This window comes from Zea mays, chromosome 1, assembly GCF_902167145.1.
Source record: "Zea mays cultivar B73 chromosome 1, Zm-B73-REFERENCE-NAM-5.0, whole genome shotgun sequence".
Lineage (NCBI taxonomy): Eukaryota > Viridiplantae > Streptophyta > Magnoliopsida > Poales > Poaceae > Zea > Zea mays.
Window position 1 is genome coordinate 119,848,985 of NC_050096.1, and position 22,406 is coordinate 119,871,390.

Genomic DNA, 22,406 nt, shown 5'->3' on the forward strand with positions numbered 1-22,406 from the left:
GTCCCCATCTCCCACTCTCCTAACACTTCATATTCATGGTAACTTTGTTCTATGGTTATGCTTCTGCCTATGCGGCAGCCTTCTCTAGAATGATTAGAACGACTGTGCAGAGAGATACATGGTGTACAACAATGTAATATAATCGCTTCGGTGCAAACAGAGACCACCATCTCCTCCCAATCATTGGCTATACTGAAACTCTTAGTCCCTCAACAAACACTCAGATTCACAAACACAATATCCCTTTTGACCAATTTTTGAGAATATCAAGTCTAAGCTGACACTAAAGCTACCACTAAAGCTACCACCACTTTTTCTCACTTCCATTTCACAATATACCAAGAATGGAGAAGTCCAGGCGATCGTCGGACGTCGGGTACTTACAGTTTGTCCCCCTCAGCCTCGTCTTCCTTCTTCTCACGCTTCTTTTTTGGTTTCTTCTGATGATGACGCCTTTTATACTTCTTGTGTCGCTTCTTTGGCTGCACTAGTCGATGCAGCAGTGTTATCGCTCCATGGAGCATGCAAATTGTACAGAGGCATATATTTTTAGTTGAGAAAAAGGAAAAAGACACGAACCAGTCCAAATTTAATAGACTTCAGCAAGAGAACAAATATCCTTTTTCATCGAGCGAGGCAAAATAAAAACCTTGTGGCCCTTCAGCCATGCACTAGTGTTACTCAAAAACCTTAGTGAATTAGCTAAAATTTCATGACCACGTAAAGATCACTACAATGAATTACTTACTGCTACTAAGAAGCATGCAAAGTATAGGTGATTTAGTGAGCTAATTCTACGAGTGCAGCCAAAAAGAAATTCGAGATCCATAAACATATTTTCAGAGAATTGATGTGCAGATGAAATAGAAGAGCATGATATCACTTGTTTTCCATCAAGGTTGCCAACAAGCAGAGCCCCTTCTAAGAATAATAAAGCACACCTTGCTTGGGTCAATGAATAGTTCCTCCCACTCTAACGCAACCTTGTTAGATAGATCGTTAAGTAATTCAACATCAGAAAGCTGGAAAAAATATTTGAAATATTAATTTTTATATGAATTTAGGATAATCCTAATGGTTACTTAAATAATATCAAGTTCCAGGCCTCACTGATGGCTCAAATGGTTGATGGCCAAAATCTTTACCCGCATCAGACTGAGTGCAAGTTTCTTCTTCCTGAAAAGCTGCATGGCATAGAACATGAGAAAGCACAAACTAATCATTATCACTAGCTAATGCAATATCTGTACATGTATTTCAAGGATAATCTTAACAAAGTACCTTGCTTTATTGGGAGTAAACAATAATGGAATTCAATTAAACTTTCAGAGAATAATCAAAATAGTGGAATTCCTTTTTGCATAAGTGGGTTAACCGCTGAAGGAGGGATAGGTGGTGAAATATAAAGTGAACTGTATCCACCAGCTTAATCTTTGGGTTGAACATGTCTGTGCATGAAACCTAATAATAGATGCAATGGACATCAACTATTTTAACTCACTGTTTCAAAAAAAATTAAGCTCTAAACTATAAATTTTCGCAAATACTTAGAAGTTTCTCAATTCCTATATGACGGTAAAATATGAATATATATAGATGGATCTGCAGCAACCCAGTTACTGACCTGACATCGTATCACTTGTGACACCATCAAACAGTTCTTCAAAGCTAATATAATCTTCTATACGGATTTTACGAGCTTTTTCCAATAGCTGGCCCTCATCCTATATAACACCAATACTATTAATTTTTATAGGATGAACCATAAGAATAAACATTATCTTTTTTCTCTGAAACGCAGGAGAATTGCATGGCATTATATTAAGAAGAAAAAAGAAATTAAGGTCCTATAGGACCAGTACATAAAGCCTCCTTACGGTGGCCACCAACAGGCGTACGTGAATCCATCCATAACTAGAAACACACAGAGAAACACGACCAACAACAGATTGAAAACAGCACTAGCTAAAGATCTTGCAATCCAGGGATAGGGCAAGTCAGCAGGGACAATTTTTTTGCTCCAACCACCTCCCACAACTCCCTTTCCTGATTAGACGATCTATGAACAGCATCAATGTTAGGCCTTTTTCTGTCAAAGACACACCCATTGTGGTGCTTCCGCAACGACGATGCCCCAAGAATGATCAAGGAATTCAAGCCTTCATGCGCCACTCCCTGGACCTGCCTACCAATCTCATGCCACCACTCCATAAAGGCTCCATCACCTAGCTGAGGGGCCAAGTTTTGTATATTCACTTGAGATAGTAGCTTGAACCAGAATTCTCGAGTAAAAACACAGCCAATCAACATATGGTCCAGGTTTTCTTGCTCCTGATCACACAATGGACATTTTTCAGGATGGTCCATACCCCTTTTCTACAGCCCTGTCAGCTGTCCAAACCTTCCACATAAAGAATTTGGTCTTCGGGGGAGCCCAAGTTTCCCACATTTGGTGAAAGGGTTCAAAATCCGTTACCCAATAAATAGACCCTCATATGGTTCCTTTGCAGAATATTTCCCGTTGGCAGCTAGGTGAAAAATATGTTTGTCCTCTTCTCCAGGTCGCAATTGAACTGAGGCAATCAAGTCCCGTAAGTTTAGATATTCAGAAATAACTTCAACAATTAGACCTCCCTGTATGTCAGAGATCCAACTATGATTTGTGAGAGCCTCTAGAACCGTCCTCTTGTGAACCTTCTGTTTAGGGATAGTCGCATATAGCCGAGGTGACAAATCAACGATTCTATGTCCCCCTAACCATCTATCTGACCAAAAAAATGTGAGTCCCATCACTAATTTCAGTTTGTACAGCCACTGAGAAGAAATCCATTATTGTCTTAGGAACTTGAATAGCTAAGGAAGCCCATGGTCGGTCTGGCTCTGTTTTTGCAAGCCAAAGCCAACGCATTCTGAGCGCCCAAGCCATCTCTCTAATGCTGGAAATACCAAGTCCACCGAGGTCAAGAGGTCGACATACCTTTCCCCAAGCCACATGACAATGTCCACCTTTTGCCTCCTTGCGACCTCGCCAAAGAAAGCCTCGGCGAATCTTATCAATAGCTTCGAGAGCCCAAACTGGTAGGTCAACTGTCATGGCTAAATATATAACCATCCCTGTGAGTACAGCTTGGACCTGAATTTTTCTTCCTGCTTTTGTCATCAAATCAGCCTTCTACCCTTGTAGCTGATTGGCATTTTATCAATGATTGGCTGCACTTGACCCTTAGTAAGCCTTTTGATAGACAATTACAGTCTCAAATAACGGCATGGGAATTCAGCCACCTCACAAGGCATCAAATTCTGTAGCAGGGCCAAATCTTGTTCTTCACATCTTATTGGGAATAAACTGCTTTTCTGGACACTAGTACGCAGTCCTGATGCCTACCCAAATAAATCGATAATATCCACCACAACTTTGATTTCCATAGCTGTCGGCCCAAGGAAAATCACCACATCACCAGCGTATAAAGAAAACCGGTGCTGCACCATCCTTGAGGCAAGGGGGTTGTAACAGATTTTCTTGCTGAGGAAATCAATAGCAGCCCAAAAATTATGTCCCTCCAAATTTGCTCAAATCCCAGGTGTTGCAAGACTTCTAGAAGAAAGGGCCATGAAACTGAATCAAAGGCCTTTGAAATATCAAGTTTAAGGAGGAGACGAGGCTGTTTTTGCTGGTTAAGGAAACAGGTTGTTTGTTGCACCAACATGTAATTGTCCTGTATAAAGCGGCCTTTTATGAAGGCACTCTGATTAAAAGAAACCATGCCATGTAACCTGCTGGCCAAACGATTGGCAAAGATTTTTGTGATTAGCATAGCAAAACTGTGCACAAGACTTATAAGTCTAAGATCCTTTACTTGGTTAGCCCCTTCTTTCTTCGGAAGCAAAGTAATATAAGCTGTGTTAAGCACATGGAAATTCATGAATTTTCTGCTCCCAATCGCCAATACTGCTGACATAATGTCTTGTTTGATAATATTCCAACAAATTTTATAGAATTTGCATGTGAACCCATCCGGCCCTGGAGCCTTATCCGAAGGAAGTTGTTTGATCGTATCCCACACTTCTTTATCAGTGAAGGGGTCATCTAAGGCAGATAAATCATGATTTGGAATCCCCAAAATATCTAGATTAATAGCGCAAACTCTATCAGAACTTTGTCCTAGTAGGGTGTCATAAAAATCATCAACCAATTGTGCCTTGGCGTCATGACTGGTATGAACAGTACCATCTGAATCTAAACTGGCCATAAAGTTCTTCGTTTTACGGTATCTTGAAAACATATGAAACAACTTAGAATTAGCATCCCCTTCCCTTAGCCATCCAATCCTGGACCTCAATCTGGCAATAGTTCTATGAAAAACTAAAAGGGACAGACATCCTGGAATCTGACCAGTCCAAAAGCAATATACAGAACTTGGGTACCGTAGAAAAGTAAATGGTGTGAGTAAATAAATTACACACATTTGGATCAGATGCTTTAGACTGATAACACAGCATGCTCTTATGGCATAAAAGTTCAATTGAGAACTGATATTACCAATTCAAAGATCGTTTACTAACTTTGTTGAGAACTATGCCATATTATTGCAACATAGTTTTGACTTGTCACCTCTTATCTATGCTATCAGACTGCAAAGAATTCTTATCTAACCATCACAAGGATGTTGAGCAAATATTTAAGATATCTGAAGCCATTGAACGACACTTGTCTTTCCTTCCCAATCTAACGGACATTGAAGCAACCACACATAGCAGGAAGTATATTCTGATGACCTGAACTTTAGTCAAGGGGAGAATACCTAATAGGTATAGCTGAGGTGGTCTTAGTAATCCCTTTTTATGGGTAATCTCTAATAACTGTTGGACATCCAAAACGAAGGATACAGATTGCATTAGCTGAATGGCAATAAAACATACCTTACAATGAAGTCCTTTATCTTCAGTATATGAATTTGGTTCAGGTTCTGCGTCAGCCATAACAATGTCACCATTGGAGGTTGAAGATTGGCCTTCATTCTCAGTTTTCGACGATTCTTCCCTGGCCTTTTTTGCAGCAGCTTCTTGCCTTAATCTCTCTTCTTCCATAGAGATCAGAAGTACTAGCGCCAGCTCTGGGTCCACGTTTGGGTCCACGTCAAATTCAAAACCCGATGCTCCACGAGCAGCAGCAGCAGAATCACTTCCTCGGTCTTCCGATAATATTATTGGTGAACTGTGTGTGTGTGTGGGGCGGGGGTGTATTAGAAAAAAAAGATGCTGCTGCATCAGGTTAGAGCGATAATATATGCTTTACCTGAATAGGGCATCAGAAAGGTCACGTCCTGCAGGGATATGAATTATATGACTGTTGCCACCACTATTGACTGCAGCAACAAGAGCTTCTAGTTTCTCAGGCTTTTCGTTATCAGATTCACCGAAGTTAACAACATCAAGAGCAACGTTGTTCTTCTTCAGATTTTTCCCTATCACTTCTAGCCAGTTCTTCTCATCTATTACTGGGCTGCAGGGGACAAATTTAGAACTCGAATGTAAAGTACGATCGATGAAACAACACTGATGCAACCTCAGATCATACCTGCCAACAAAAACAATTATTCTCTGCCGCAGCTGCTTGTTCTGCCGATTCTTGAGTGCAAATTGAGCGACCTGGATCGCAGCAGTCAAGTTTGCTTCACCACCAATTTCCAGCCCTGAATCCAAAATGAATTGGCTCAGATTCTTTAAAAATATAAGTCGCGTTTTGAACAATTTCTTATGCACAGTGCACAGACAACAAGATGCGACACATGATTTCTAAAAGGATGCATTATATGGTATCTACATGGTGACAAGATATTCCCAGTATCTTATGAATATGTTTGTGTTAAACATACAGCACTGAACAATGTATGCAACTGAAGTGTTAAATCGAAACCAACCTGACTTCTGATATAGAATTATAGACAGGTATTAAATTGAATGAGTAGATTCTCACCCAGATATACTTCCATGTCATTATGCGTCGTATTTTTACTACGATATAACTGGAAAATTAATCACTTAAAGTGTATATTAAAGGTCGTGTCGATGTTCAAAACAAAAGACAGTGGAGGGCATAACTTCTTCGCTACCACACACTCGTAAAAAAGACATAGACTGCTGCCACGTCAAGTTACCAGATAACCAAAATCAGCAAGTGCGGAGTGCGGTAGCAGCCAAACATAGAATAACATAGCTAGTTAGCCAGTTAGTAGAAGAACATAGGATGCATTGGCACAATATTAATATAGAAGCAGTATTGCAATTATATTGATACCCGGTACTAGTTCTTAGAGTTACAGCTGACATCGTGAAGCGGACCCTCTGTGCAATTTTGAAGGAATCAATTGAATGACAAGTTCACTGTTCACCGCAGAAATAATCTCAGGAGGTCAGCGGCGGTTTCGCGTACCGTTCATGCCTGACAGGACCTTGCCGAAGTCGTTGGTTGGCGGGACGAGCACGCTGACGCCCTTGCCCGCCATGGCCACCAGCCCCACCGTGCTCTCCAGGTTCGCCTGCGTAGTCCAAATTCACCGGTCGCCCAAAAGGAACACGTAAAGCCGCCCGTAGGCACTCAAAACCCCAGGTAGCGACCAAGTAACAACCCCTAGCGCTAGCGGCGACGCACGCGTGGGCAATGGAGAGAAGCCAGACCTCCGTCTTGGCGCCGGAGAGGACGGCGAAGGCGTGGGCCTGCGCCGCGAACCGCGATGGGGGATAGTCCCCATTCCTCATCCACTCCGAGTTGTCCACGCAGATCATGGTCGCCTGGGATTGGATTTGGACGGCCACCGCAAACCGTCAGGGGATGGTCAGAAATCGCTGCGCGTCATTAGACCGGTGGGGCAGCAGCCATAGCAGATAGAAGGAAGAGGAAGGAAGGAGGGGATGCATATGGACCTCGAGCACCATGGTGGTGGGCTGGTGGCGGGCGGCGAGGTGGTGGGTTCTCGGAGGCGAGCGGACGTGCTGCTTCGGAAGACGGAAACGTGACTATGTGAGGTCGTTCTCGGGGACGGTTGTGGAATGGGGAGGTTGCCGAGACCGAGAGCACCGACACATGGTTTTGATTTTTGAACGTGCTCCGCTGCAGTGTTCAGGCGGATCTTTGCAGAGGGTCGTGGCCCATGAACGCCAGGTGCCCACTTTAGTTTGACCCATTGGGTCCATATACTAAATTCAACCGACTATAGATCGTTTATTCCGTTAACGATCTTGCCCGTCCACTCGGTCACACGTCACAGCACACTTGTGCAGTCGTGCTTCAATCCCGTTGCTACCAACCGCTGCATCTCGGGCTCGTCCGCTCCTTTTGGTTCTGAATTTTTCTCATGACAACCGTCGTATAATTGTCTGAGCAGAAGATATAGAGAGGCGCAACCGTTAGCTCCATGTAGAAGTCACCACAGTTCAAACCCATGCAGCTGCTTTAGAAGTTGATTGAGGCCTACTTAGTCACCCCCAACCAATATAGAGCCCTGCGGATCCAAGAGTCTGCTTCATCCAACCCAGTTCAACCCATGAGAGTTGAAGAGCCCTAGATTCTGGAAGGCCTCCCGATCTCTATAAAAGGAGAGAGTAAGGCTTGGGAACCCCCGGAAAGGAGCCATAGTCTTAGAAGGAATGAAAGTCTCCCCTCAGATTATGGATGAGTAAGAGCACCCTGAACCCTCCAAAGATCCACCGTCAGAGATGTTTGAGCCTCTCACAATGAAGAAGATTCCAGCACCCTCCCTTGAGGTCAAGGAAGAAGCTGCAAGCACCCCACCAACACCACCGCTCTCTTAGCTAGGTCACCTTGGAGCTACAAGAGCCAGTCTCGTTTGGAGAAGATTTCAACTCCATCCTGCCATCTCAGTCGCCGCCAGAAGGAGTCATCAACATCATCTCCCTCTTGATCCATCCAGGAGATGTCTCAGATTAAAGTTATGCACCAGCCTCGCCAGAAGAGAAGTTGTTGGATCCAAAGTTAGTTATGCCCAGTCCTCTGCATTCATTGGGCAGTGAAGTTTTTTCCACTTTGGCCAGAGCCTTGCATGTATGAGATGTAACCGTGTAGCCACGTGATTTGAAAAGCTCTAATTGTGTGGCCCCTAGGGCATTTCAAAATGAGTTATGCTTGATGTTTGCTTCCTCTTTCTGTGCATATGTGATGCTTTAACGTTAGTGCTCATAAATCACGTTCAACGTGATTATTGGTTCAGCTTCTAGAGCAATCTGAGTCTGAATCTTAGGAACCAAGTAGTAGTCGCTTAGCCCTCAAATCCGAGTAGTCTGTGCTTTGGAAAAACTCTATTCCCCTCCCATTCAAAACATTTGATTTGTTTGTGCTAAGATTGTGAGTTTTCTTTTTTTTTTCAAAAAGGGGTTTTCTCTAAAAACATAGATCACAAATTAAAACTAATCCCCACCTTATGCTTCCATTCTCCTCTTAACCCATCTCAAGAGAAAAGCAACTTACCCAAGAAGATATCGAGAAGCCTATCCTTGAAGCCTAGAAGGGACCGCTTTGGTCAATCAGTCCAAAGGACCGACCATGAGAATCAAAGTACTACCCCTGGGTCAAAGTAAACAGGAAAAGAGCACAGAAAAAGTTATTACCATACAGAGAGGCAAAGATTCTTGGTACCAGAGACCAAAAACATCAGGGTCATCGACCCCACCACTGCCCACACCCCTTTGCAGTGCACTCACCACCAGCGCCATCATCGCCAGCAACACCAACCCCCCTTCCCTTCATCACGCCTGCTCCCGCGTAGCACCTACTTAATCACCACCACTCTACACCCGAGCACCACCTCTCACCTATAAAACCCCCCACCAGCTCTCTCATTTCCATCCTACTCAAATCACACGCCTGATAAAACCCCCTCTGGCCAATCGCAAGCAACTCATTTTTCCACTCCCTCGCCCCTGAGATCACAATGCTTGGTGATTCTTGGGTTGAAGACTGTGCTACATGGTTCATAGTATTTGGTTTCCTCCTCTGTGGAATGGTAATACTATTTGATAGAGCCTTTCAGTGGGAAGAACAAAGAGAAAGAAAGGGGCAATGAGAAGAGAAAAGAAAATAGCAAAGAGAAGATGAGAAGAAGGTTATCCCAAAATCAACCCTGTGTCAGTCATCTCTTCGCAAGCAGCAATGATAGAAGAAGCCCACATAGCACCCATGTTATGAGGTACTTCAAAGAGTTGAAATCCCTAAGATTCAAGAGTTCTACCCACATTCTTTTTAAGTGGGGTAGTGTTCCAGTAAGGTTGCTGCTATGGAAAAGAAGAAGGCATGTGTATGCGACAAGGTTGTGGAAGACCAAATCATTCGAGCATGCAAGTTTTTGGAAGAGAAGTGGTCACCCAAGTTTTGCTGATGAAGCCTAGAAGACCAATCAAGAAAGGAATCTATATGGAAGTTCGTAAGAGAAAGGTTTGCATGTTGGTATCAATGCTTCTTCAATAAACTAGCTGCCACACAAAAGATAGAAGCCTGAGGATGATCCTTGAGTAGCCTTAAACAACGTTTGCAATTGGAAACAAGATGCTCCTCAAAGGCCATATATTGTTGAAGTTTCATCTCCCCGAAGTCTGCATAAGAAAGATTTGTAGCTAAAGTAAAGCTATACCCATAACCCTTCTAAGTTGAACCTCGAGGACGAGATTCATTTTAAGTGGGGTGGATTTGTAGCACCCCAAAAATTCGAATCTAGAAAAATTCTCAAACTTGCTTTAAGTTCAAAATAAATTTAAATTTTGTTTCAAAATGCTTGTTTGCGAGTTTATCTCAACAAAGAAAATATAGTGCTATATATTCCCTCCAAAATTCTCCTCAAAATATCCTACAAATATTTTCCAAGTGATCCCTTCAACTTCTTTCCAGAAATACTGCCCAAATATTTCACCGATATTTCTCCATATATTTTTCTCCTGAGAAATACCCTCATAATCATTTTTAAAATCCCTACAAATATTTTCTTAATAATTTTCCTTATGCTCATGCTTATGCATATGCCTCTGGTGTCATACAATGAGCTCTACAAGCTAATTTCACTTATCCATGGCTAATACATGTTTATCTCCCACTAATCCTCACCTCCTCCCACTAATCCCCCCAACTTGCCAATAAATTGCCACGCATGGTTTTTGGGGCAAAATCGAATGCATAACATATGTGTGCCAGGATCCATTTTTCACACATATGTTGACGTCACAAGTGTAATATATCAAAAAAAACAATGCAATAAAGGCGCAAAAGAGAGTATAGTAACGTTATTACATCATCCAAACATAAGAGTCTTAAACAGTATATTATCGAAGTACAGTGGAAATATCATGGGCAATCTCTCACAGGAAGATGACTGGAGCGTCGCTAGACTCAATACTCATCGTCAAAGTCTTCCTCATCAGCTTCTGATAAAAAATTTAGCAAGGGGTGAGCTCACTTACGGTGGGGGCTCAGCAAATGGGAGGAGTTATGCAAGGTTAACAAGGTAGGCTAAGGTTAAGTGGTAAGCATGTTAGTTGGTCAATATTTTATTAACAATACCTAACTTACTAATTGTAAGTGTATCCTAAAATCCCAATCAATCGTGAGCATAATGATTATATCTTAAAACATTTAAGTTAAACCACTTAAGCAAACCATTTAAAAATCACCGGATCACGATTTAATTCTCCATCTTTAAGTTTTATTATCATGTGAGGGTCCAGACTACTCTTAACCGTGAGCACAGCTGACATACCAATTTTACACTCTGTAGAGGTGGTACAACTTTACCCACAAGCCCTGTATACCCTCTAGCCTAGGTTGTACGGACCCTTAAACCCTGCCGAGGTAAATGGCTAGGGATTCACTATGAGGCTTTCACAAAATATCCTTAGTACAAAGCCACGTGCTAAGGTTTACACGTCAGCATTGGTGACCCTCTAGGTGAGGTAACTTAGCCAACACTACCACCCCATGTTAACGTGAGCTGCCACCAAACCATGCCGCCCCTCTTGCCCATCTTTCTGGTAAGGTTGCTAAGAACTAAGTCTATAAAGATATTTACCAAAGCAGAGCCATGATATCACTCATGGTTGCACTGTTTTCCTGGGTGGTCACTCCATGTTCCATTTAACACAACATGATCTTGTTTAACCATCGAGTTAACATAAATAATACAAATTTCATCTCTAGAACAATAGTATCTTTAGAGAGTGACATCATAATGATAAAGTTGAGCAACAACATAATTACTAAGCATAATATTTATCTCAGGTTAATCAAGGAATAGGGTTGTTATTTCTAGGTGATCCTATTTTAGGCAAAACCCATCAAGTTTATGCAAATATCCAAAAGTAAATATTATTGTATGCATTATTTGGGTACAATCAGAAATACAGAGGGATAATCCACTTGCCTTGGTCAAAAGTGTCATGTGGGTCGTCTTCAAACATATTTGGGTCTTCTACCACGAAATCGGCTTCTAATATAGATTCGTACATTGTACATACAAGAAGAAAACATACACCAATAAATAAACATACACCATTATATAAATAGACATACACCATTACACAAATAAACATATACCGAACAAATCATATTATAAAAAGGAAAACGTCTAGAATAGAACCTGATTTGTAACTATAGTATAAGTCTACTCACATTGACGTCCATCTAATTTGCTACGACATCTGTCGCTACCCTGAATCAGGGGTACCCCTTACTATAGTAAGAAGGCACGGTTCCCGCGCGGCTATCTCTAGTCGCGCGGTAAACAGTACCCAACCCCACCACGTGGACGGCTCCGGGGTCGCCACATGGCCAGGGAAGACAATATCTTCCAAGGTATCAACGGTGGGTCCGGACCCCCATGGGAAAGTGTCGGACCCCTCCATATCTGGACCAGACCTTCGAGCAGGGTCCAGGACCTCCGTGGGTACAGACCGGACCCCGGGATGGGTCCCAGACCTCTTTGTGTAGGGTCCGGGCCACCCTCAGCAAGGTTCCGGGATTCTAGGACACTATACTCATCATCACTCGTACGTTGCCAGTGAAGCTTCCGCTGCACGCCGATACTACGCAGGTTGAGGATATCCGGGCGCAAGGAGATTGCACTGGCGACCAGCATTAGTTGCTCCAAGTATTACATCCGTTATGTCCCTGGGCCCGCACGTCGGGGCTCTGCACCCTTGTACGTGCCTCCCTTCAGCTATAAAAGGGGAGGCACGCAACGTTACGGGGGGGGGGGCTCGAAAAAAGCACACTTAGACCAAGCTCAGGCTCACAAGTTCATACAAGCTCTATACATCACACAGTGGAGTAGGGTGTTACGCTCCGGCGGCCTAAACCACTCTAAACCCTTGTGTGTTCTTGTGTTCTTCCCGTTTCCATCTAACAGGCAAAACACTTAGACCCCTCCTCATCTAAAGATTTAGGGCGGGTGCATTCCGCCACCCGGTCGGAGATGTTCCTCTCCGACATTTGGCGCGCCAGGTAGGGGCTTAGGCTTTAGGTTTTTGCTTGTTTTCTTGCTCAGCATGATGGTGCAAATTGTTGAGCACCGCACCGAGACTTTGGTGGATTTCCTGGTGGAGGAAGAAGCTGCTTCTTCCACGCCACAGGTTCCCAACCGCCCAGTGCCGGGCATTGCTGTTGTGCACGCTGCACAGCTGCATACAACCGCGTAGACATCCCGGACTCCATCGAGGGTCGCTCTGGAGGCGTTGTCGGTGGCCAGGGAGTTGTTGCGCCACTCCCAAACTCCATGGCCTCACCAGGGGCCATGAAGCAGTGGAGTGACGACGTCGACCGACTGCTCGACATGGCACACTCTGGCTCAACCAGATCGAGGCCACGGTCATCCCGGCGCCAACATGAGGCGTCGGCGTCTGTGCGCTCACCCTCAGTGAGGGGTGCACAGACCAACGACCTCCGGGCAGAACTCAACCGCAGGCGTGCGGGAGAGGACGCCCGGATCTCTCTGGGGAGGGCGCGGGAGCGCCGGCAAAACATCAAGGGTCGCAACCTCGATCAAGACTTCGCTGCGGTAGCACTGCATACCCTAGTGGGCGCTCGGTTCCAGGTGGGTGTTCCCTTGGCCGGTGTGGGCTGCGCCGCTCTCACGGATCATCTCCGCGCGGCGTCCTGGCCATCCAAGTTCTGGCCGCACCTGCCGGAAAAGTACGACAGTACGTCAAATCCGTCAGAATTTCTGCAGGTGTACGTCATTGCTATCACAGCAGCAGGTGGAAACACCGCTGTGATGGCAACATATTTTCATGTCGCCTTGTCTGGGCCTACCTGGACTTGGCTCACGAATCTTGCCCCAGGATCAATCTATTCCTGGGAAGAGCTATGCGCGCGGTTCACAGCGAACTTCGCCAGCGCTTACCAACAGCACGGCGTGGAGGCCCACCTCCACGCAGTGAGGCAGGAACCCAGGGAGACTTTTTGGACGTTTATCTCCCGCTTCACCAAGGTGCGAGGTACTATACCTCGCATTTCCGATGCTTCCATCATCACGGCCTTTCGTCAGGGAGTGCATGATGAAAAAATGTTGGAGAAGTTGGTCACGCATGACGTGGAGACTGTCTCCACACTCTTCGCTCTGGCCGACAATTGCGCCAGAGCCGCCGAGGGCCGGGCATGACACTCGGCCCCACAAACCGGGGCTGCCCAGACGGGTGGCTCGGGTGACGTCCCCCGGGACGATAAAAAGAAAAAGAAGAAGGGTCGCGGCCACGAGAGGCCGCAGTCTACCGCGCTGGTCGTCGCAGCTGCGACTGGGGGCCGGGGCGACCGCAACAAACGCCCACGGCCGCAGAGGGGTAACAGCGGCTCATGCCCTGTGCACCCCAACAGTCGCCACGGTGCCACGGAGTGTCACGAGATCATCAACCTCGTGAAACGCGTCAGCGAGCTAAGCGAGCAGTCTTCTAGGGACGGCTCCCCACCTTGTCGCCGACCTGGCAAGGAAAGGGTCGACGACGGCGAGGTGGCCGCGGCTGAACGGGACCTCGGGTATTAGTCACCCGAGGGGGTCCTGAAGGATGTCATCACCGGAGACTCCTACTCCGGTGGCGACAACTAAACGGGCCACCGGGGGGACCCCGTACTCCCCAGTCTACGAGGCCGAAGCCTGCCTTCCCCCGGAAACCCTTCTAGACTCCCCACGGGTCCAGTCTTCTAATGGGTCCATACAGAAACGGCTACAGCGTGGGGACGTGGACTCTATCATCAAATGCAGGTGGGAACCCAAGGTCGGGACCTAACCCTAAGGCGAGTACTGAACCGAGAAGGGCTCCGCAAACTCTCCCCCAGCTGGGAAGGACCCTTCAAGGCGATGGAAATATGCCGACCCGAGGGTGACCACCTCGCTATAACTAAAGGAGTACCTCTTCCTAACCCCTGGAGCATCTCTGTAAGTTCTGTCCATAGGAGCAAGCCTGAGGGGTTGAGTTTTTCTTCCTTTTGTAACTAGGTTGCGCATACGTGTACGCCAGCCCGGTGAGGTCCGCCCTCATAAACCCGGCATGTTGGCCTGCACCCATGCATGTCAAGTTATAAAGAGAAAATTTACCCCCTCAGATGTGCTCCTATGACAGTTTTATCCTTCTGCCTCCATGGTTTTATCCTGCAGTTTCCGGATATTATTTTTTACCTAACCCACCCGTACAGTTCCTATCTGTCCTGGCACGATGACATCCGAATTGAGTAGCCAGGCCTGCAGTTTAGGACCCCTCTACGAAAGCAGGGGGTCTGGTAGCCTGGGGGCCGGTTCTAAAGAACAGGAGCTCATTCCATGGGGTGGTCCAGAGCAGTGTGTCCGCTTAGCCTGGTTCCGTACCCAAAAGCCTGCACACTCCACCACCCTGTGACGGGCACCCTAGTATTTGGAGCTATAGTCCTATGGGTCCGACAACCTGGGGTCCGCCTCTAGAGAATGGATACTTGTCTCCTGGGGTGGTCCGGAGCCGTGTAGCCGCTTGGCTTGGTCCCGTACTATAAGCCTGCACGCTCCACCACTCTGCGACGGGTGTCCTAGTATTTGGAACCGCGGTCCAGGGGGTCCGGACACACAACTTGGCTTCCCAGACTAAAACTTGCAGGTCACGTGCATGTATCAAAGGATGGCTAATGTCAGACGATGGGTCCTATGGGTGTACTACTAATGCTCCCTAGCCAAAGCCATGTTCGGGTCCGGGTCTCAGTCGAGGCTGCCACCTGGGGGCTGTTCCCAACTCTTTTAGGTATGCTGGTGTTGGGGGCCTTCGACTTCCGAAGTTCCTCAAAAACGTAATTTGACTATGTTTTCCAAGATACATATGTGAACAGGTACCTTCGAAGTCAGATTGCGAGTATACAAGAGCATGGTTAAGACGAAGCTTGACTGGGACGGCGATCACGACGAAGGATAAGACGATCACGAAGCTATGTGCAGAAGAGCTTCGGCATAACGGTGGGAAAGGGAAACCGACTTAAAGATGAAAAGCCAAATTAGACCTCGAAGAATTACTATAGAGTTATTGATAAATGTAAAGGGCATTAATGTAATTTTGCATGGGCTGCGACCCGTGCCTATAAATAGGTGAACAGTATTCCCGTATTGTTCACGCTGACTTGGCATTCACTTTTGCGTCACGCCTGTATTCTTATTCCTTCAAGCCGAAGGTACATTTGTAATTTACTATTGTTTACACAAGTAATATAAATGGAAATAGATTAATAATAACGTTTACAAAAATTATGTTACTTTCTGTACTTTGTATGAATGTTCTCCATCTTTTATCATGATCATGAAGGTATGTCCTTCATGACCTTCATCCTAGATTTATTATATCCGAAGGGAAATAATGATCCGAAGGACAAAGGGCTTTGATATTTAACATTTTATGTTGCCTTGTTCTTGATTCATAGCATTTGCGAACAAGTCCCCAACATTGGCGCCCACCTCCGGTGAACTCACTTCCATTTTTTGAGCCTTGAACACCTTCGGCAAGCATCACCTTCGTCATGCCGCCGAAAAAAGCTTCAGCGACAGGGGCTGGTACTCTACAGCCGCTGGATCCCAATCAGGTGTCCTTTCTCTCAGGGAGGCCCGAAGTCAAAAGAGGAAGGCTACTAGTCCAACGCCTCCGGAGGACGACTTGGACCAGGAAATCCAAAACCTAGAAATGCTTCAGCAACAGGTTCAACGGAAGAAGGAGAAGATGGCTCGTCTAGCTGACCTTCAGAGGCAGATAGATGAAGCGTCGGAAGAGGTTCGTCATCTTGTTCAAGATGACCAGAGCCGAAGGCCTCAGCGCAGAGAGCTCCATCAGGAGGGTTTCTACAATGAGGAAGACTGGTATGAAGATTTCCATCATGGAAATTTTGCTTTTGATGATGCTTCTCCTTTGTCAACAGAATTACAGGCTACACCATGGCCCCAGTCTTACAAGCCACCTCAGCTCCCCATGTATGACGATCATTCAGACCCGAAGCAATTCTTGATGAGCTATGAGGCAACCATATCTTCGTATGGTGGCAATACGGCAGTCATGGCAAAGTCTTTTGTCATGGCCGTCAAGAGTGTCGCTCAGACTTGGTACTCTTCTCTTCGGCCAGGGACAATCACCTCATGGCAAAAGCTGAAGGATATGTTAATAACCAGCTTCCAAGGATTTCAGACAAAGCCAGTCACCGCTCAGGCTCTATTCTAGTGTACCCAGGACCACGAAGAATACCTTCAGGCGTATGTCCGAAGGTTTCTGCGTCTGAGGGCACAGGCGCCAACAGTGCCCAATGAAATTGTCATTGAGGCCATGATTAAGGGGCTTCGGCCGGGACCTTCAGCGCAATACATTGCCAGGAAGCCACCACAAACTTTGGAGAAGCTGCTCCAGAAGATGGACGAGTATATTCGAGCTGACAATGACTTCCGCCAAAGAAGGGAGGAAGCATTCAGGTTCTCTGAAATGACCAGGGGCTTCGGAGGAAGATTTCACCCGAGGCACGTTAGGTCAATTCATAACTCTACTCAAAGTGATGATCGAGGGAGCCAGCAGCAAAGGCCACAATACTCTTCACAAGCTTCGGGGCAGCAGCAAAGTTCTTTTCGACCGTCAGCGCCAAGAGGCAGAGGCGCCAGGGGCTTCAGGGGAAGGTTTGGAGATCAGCCAAGAAAAATTTACTGCCTATTCTGTGGTGAAGACAAGGGCCATACCACCAGGATGTGCCACGTTACCATCCAGAAGCAGAAGGAGATAGCAGAAGCAGCAGCGCAACAAAGTCAGCCGAAGCAGGTCATGCATACTGCTTCGTATCATTCGCCTTATATTCCAGAATATGTAGGCAACCACCCTGCAGCTTCTATTGCTTCGGCAAGCCAACCCCAAGCATCTTGGCAGCAGCCTCCACCGCCACCACCAACACAAAGAGGTCAGCAGCCAGAAGGGAGTCAGCGCATTAACCTTCAGCGGGACTTCAGAGAGGAGTCCGAAGCTCGCACAGTTAATAGCACTGTGCCAGAGTCGAAGCACATTTACTGACAAATATCCTACCTCAGCAGCAGCTCTTTCGCATTTTCATATTCACTATTACTTTCTTTTTAATAAGGAACAATTAAGGGTAGTTTTAATGTCTTTTATCGCCTTTCAATTTTTTGTAATAGTTTCGCTTTTTTCTGTAATAAAAATATATCTTCTCCATAGGCCTAAGCTACTGAAGCATGAGAATTTATGTTGGCAAGGAGGATTTTCAAAGTTATCAAAAACTTGTTCTAAGGAACAAAGTACAATTTATTCAAAGCAACAAAAAGCCGTTCCTAAGGGAGCGCAGTGTAAGTTTTCTGAGCCTACAGCGAAAAATAAGCGCTGATTCCACTGAAAGTAAAAGGCGAAGAAGCTCCTAAGGGAGGCTTACAGCGAAAAATAAACGCTGATTCCGCTGAAAGTAAAAGGCGAAGAAGCTCCTAAGGGAGGCTTACATCGAAAAATAAACGCTGATTCCGCTGAAGTAAAAGGCGAAGAAGCTCCTAAGGGAGGCTTACAGCGAAAAATAAACGCTGATTTCATCAATCTTCGGCAAATATCATTTTGCACAACATTACATCATTACATCATTCGCATAGCATAACATTATACATCATAGTGCATCAACAATGCAAGAAGGGAGGGTTTTGATATTGATGGCCGAAGATTGTTTTAAAGAATTACTGACACGGCACAAGAAATAGCCGCTGAAGAGTTATACCTTCGTCAATTACTAAAATGAAAGGATCTATTGGTTATTGATTTTACAAGGATTGATTATTGATTTTTACGAAGCATGAAAAGAAGGGAAGGTGTTTTTCGCCGAAGGCTCAAAAATGGTATGTGTATGATGTTTCATGCATCGTCAAAAATGGAATTATAAGCAGCTAATATGTTACACAATGTTACACGATTTTTGACAAACATTACAAACTAAATGTTTTTACAGTAGCATTTAATCTTATTTTAAGACTACTTCTGCATCTTCATTTAAAAGTTGATCAACAACTCTATCCATGATGGCTTCTGCCATTTGTCTAATTTCGTCATCCCCCTTTGTCTGAGGGCTTGGAGCTAGCTCAGCAGGTTCTGAGAAAAGAAAAGGTACGGATATATTATTACAAGCCGTGAACAAGTTCAAAATCAAAAGATTACAGCGAAGAGCCAATTATCACTAATTAGTACCTATTTGCCCTTCGGGCTCTGTACTTTTCTCAGCGGCCTCTGCTATTTTTCTAGCATCGTGGATGCCTTTTTCGCTCTTTTGAATAATTTCTTGAGCCATTTCTCGTCCGCCGTTGTCCCAAATATCGGTGAAAAATTTTCCGCCGACCATGCTTGCTTCGGCTGAGGGGTCTTTAATGTCTTCCAAGGACAAAGTAGCTTCGGACTGCGCTAAAGATTTTACATGCTCGCAACCTTTCCTCTCCAAAACAGTAGCAATTCCTCTAGCACCCGAAAAAGCACATATGTCTCCGCGGCTATTCAGGATTTCCTCGAAGGCCTCAGCTTCGTGACTGATCCATTCAATCGAACCTTCAGGATTGCCCCTTGAGAAATTCTCTTCACTAGAGAATGCGCCAACGTTGGCGAAGCTGGATTTTATCTTCTTAACACACTCTATGGATTTAACATAACATCTTCTCTGGGATGCACGAAGCTCTTTAACATTTATTTCTAAATGATTGGCCCATTGATCACTAAGCTCTCGTTTTGTCTCTTCAAGTATACTTCTTCTTTAGCTCTAGCTAGCTGTTTCTGAAGATCTTTAATTTCGCGTTTTTGGGCTTCAGCCTGGGCCTTTGAGGCAGCTTCGTCCTCTTTTATCTTGTCCACCAATGTAAGCAGAATTTTATCCTTTTCCAGAGCTTCGTTTCTCAGCTTAATAACCTATGATCGTAGGTTGTTGAAAGCAATATCATAGCTCTCGTCTTCGGCATTCTTTTGCGCTCTCAACGCGTTGCTTAGTATTAAACCCTATATGTAAAAGAGTTGGTATAAGAATAAAATAATGATTTGCAAATTATAAAATTTCCAAACACGCAGTTCTCATACCTTCAGGCTATTATATGCAAGACTATCTGCAAGATCGTCCTTCATCATAGCACAGAGTCCAGCTTCAAGCTTCGGAAACCCCATACTTCTAGCCATCTCCCGACAGACGGATAATTCTTTGTTGTCTGGGAGGCAGTATAGGAAGTCATCTTCGTTTGTCCCATTGAACACTAGTGCCCCCTTCGGATATTTCAATTCTTTGGCATAGTGATTAGCTTCAAAAACTTCTTCTTCGGATAATTTTTCCCCGAAGCGTGTCGCACAATATAATCGTATATTTTGGAAGGTGCTTCGGGGGCAGCAGTATCAATTTCTTCAACCAAAATTGGCTCTGACATTTTCATTTTTTTGGTTGCCTTTGCAATTTTCATTTCTTCTGTTTCCAAAGGTTTTACCTTGGTTGGCTCTGAAGGCCTGGCTTCAGTTCCAGTCTGTTGCTTCGAAGCTTCAGCAACAGATGCTTTAGCAGACGCTTCAGAAGTTTCAGCAGTCTTCTTTGGAGTTATGCTTGAAGATTTAATTGTCTCCAAAACATCTAACACATTAACCATTCTTTTTCTTTTCGGGGTCACTGTTGGCCCCTTTTTAATTTTTGCTACTTCAATTTCTCCTGAAGGACTTAAAATTTCTGATATTTTTACTCCCTCAGCTGATGTTTTTGCTTCTTCAGTGTTTGGTTCTTCCATCTTTTTCTGTTACTGGCACTTCGGCCAACTCTTTGATTTCTGGTAGCAGGGTTGGTTCTTTAGCTTCGGTGGCCGAAGAGGTCTCACCGGCGAATTCAGGCACCGTGGATGGTTCAATATAGCGTGGCCGGTGTGTGAGAACCTTTACCCTTTTTCTCTTCGGCGCTAGCTCGCTAGGAGCGGCTGAAGCAGTTTCTTTCGCAGAAGTTGTGTCTTTTCTTTTTTGCCCCCACGCTGGATAGCGGTAGTCGGGGTAGACAAAACCAATTGCATCAAATACTCGGTTGAGTCTTTTCTTTTTTCGGCCTCCGAAGGCTGCTGACAATGCAGTGTCTTCGGCCTTCGAATATACCCCAAGCAATTCATCACTTACAGTCTCAATGCTCTTTAACCAATCATCATCTGGTTCAACGAACTTGTCTCCGTACTTGAATGCATACTTCAGCCTGACGAGCCCACCTTCGTCAGTTTCTTTAACAGTTTCTTTCGGCATTTCCCAGTTATCTGCAAGTGGCCACAGTCTGAAGGCAATGTGTTCTTGTATTAAATCCCTTGTCCCAATAAAAGAGCAGACTACGCCGAAGGCCCGTTGGCATTCTTCGGCTACTTCATCCATTTCTACCTTCGGTTTCCGGAGTCCGAAGCGCTGCCAGATAGGGCACATGATGATATCCTTAATATCTTCTCGAACCTTCAAATCATTTTTTACATAGAACCATTCCTTCATCCATTCCCCGGGCCATCTCTTCCGAAAGGTTGGCACGGGACAGCTTGATCCAGAGCGAGCACCGAAGCTGTAACAACCAAAGTTGTTATGATATTGCTCTTTACCCCAGGGCTTCGTCTCATATAATAACTCATGTATATTGCAAAAGCTTTTCGCACTTGGCTCTAGGCTCTGGCTCTTCACGACCCAGACGAAGACTCCCATTCTTATTATTGCTTCAGGAGTAAGTTGATGAAGGTAAACCTGATATATTTTCAGAACTTCTACCACAAACTTGCTTATAGGGAATCGTAGCCCAACTTTAAAAAAGCTTTGGAAGATCACGACTTCATTATCTTCGGGAGTCGGCACAGTCCTCTCTTCGTCATCTGCCCTCACGATGGACATATCTCGAAAATATCTTCCCCTCATGTTTTCAAGGTGACTTTGCCCAATAGTTGATTTTCCGAAGACTGAATGGCTTGGTCGCCATGGTCGATCTTCGGAATCCTCACCCCCGCTGTCTGCATCATAACTATCACTTTCACCAGTATCTTCAGATAAGCCTTCCAAAATCTCCCTAGTAATTTTCTCTGTATTTGTTTTTGCTATTGATTCAATGAAGCCCTGATTTTTCTCCTTAGAAAGCCCTGAAGGCAATGTGTTCTTGTATTAAATCCCTTGTCCCAATAAAAGAGCAGACTACGCCGAAGGCCCGTTGGCATTCTTCGGCTACTTCATCCATTTCTACCTTCGGTTTCCGGAGTCCGAAGCCCTGCCAGATAGGGCACATGATGATATCCTTAATATCTTCTCGAACCTTCAAATCATTTTTTACATAGAACCATTCCTTCATCCATTCCCCGGGCCATCTCTTCCGAAAGGTTGGCACGGGACAGCTTGATCCAGAGCGAGCACCGAAGCTGTAACAACCAAAGTTGTTATGATATTGCTCTTTACCCCAGGGCTTCGTCTCATATAATAACTCATGTATATTGCAAAAGCTTTTCGCACTTGGCTCTAGGCTCTGGCTCTTCACGACCCAGACGAAGACTCCCATTCTTATTATTGCTTCAGGAGTAAGTTGATGAAGGTAAACCTGATATATTTTCAGAACTTCTACCACAAACTTGCTTATAGGGAATCGTAGCCCAACTTTAAAAAAGCTTTGGAAGATCACGACTTCATTATCTTCGGGAGTCGGCACAGTCCTCTCTTCGTCATCTGCCCTCACGATGGACATATCTCGAAAATATCTTCCCCTCATGTTTTCAAGGTGACTTTGCCCAATAGTTGATTTTCCGAAGACTGAATGGCTTGGTCGCCATGGTCGATCTTCGGAATCCTCACCCCCACTGTCTGCATCATAACTATCACTTTCACCAGTATCTTCAGATAAGCCTTCCAAAATCTCCCTAGTAATTTTCTCTGTATTTGTTTCT

General features: G+C 45.0%; 1 protein-coding gene across 4 annotated transcripts; it reads right to left on the reverse strand.

Moving 5' to 3' along the window:
- Positions 1-58: 58 nt before the first annotated feature.
- On the reverse strand, positions 59-7,164 carry LOC100382157 (uncharacterized). Of its 4 annotated transcripts, XM_008645578.3 has the most exons (11): positions 6,925-7,164; positions 6,679-6,792; positions 6,434-6,539; positions 5,579-5,693; positions 5,297-5,503; positions 4,921-5,215; positions 1,625-1,724; positions 1,111-1,184; positions 942-1,022; positions 580-658; positions 59-482 (listed from the first exon to the last, which is right to left on the reverse strand). In XM_008645578.3, the coding sequence occupies exons 1-10, from the start codon at positions 6,934-6,936 to the stop codon at positions 590-592; spliced, it is 1,173 nt and encodes a 390-aa protein (XP_008643800.1). In that variant the 5' UTR covers positions 6,937-7,164; the 3' UTR covers positions 59-482; positions 580-589. The 4 variants fall into 4 exon arrangements, with proteins under 4 accessions (XP_008643800.1, XP_008643801.1, NP_001168388.1 ...); NM_001174917.1 differs by lacking the exon at positions 580-658 and having other exon boundaries at positions 121-482; positions 6,925-7,056; XM_020537934.3 differs by lacking the exon at positions 580-658 and having other exon boundaries at positions 140-482; positions 6,679-6,846; positions 6,925-7,025.
- Between the last annotated feature and the right edge of the window lie 15,242 nt (positions 7,165-22,406).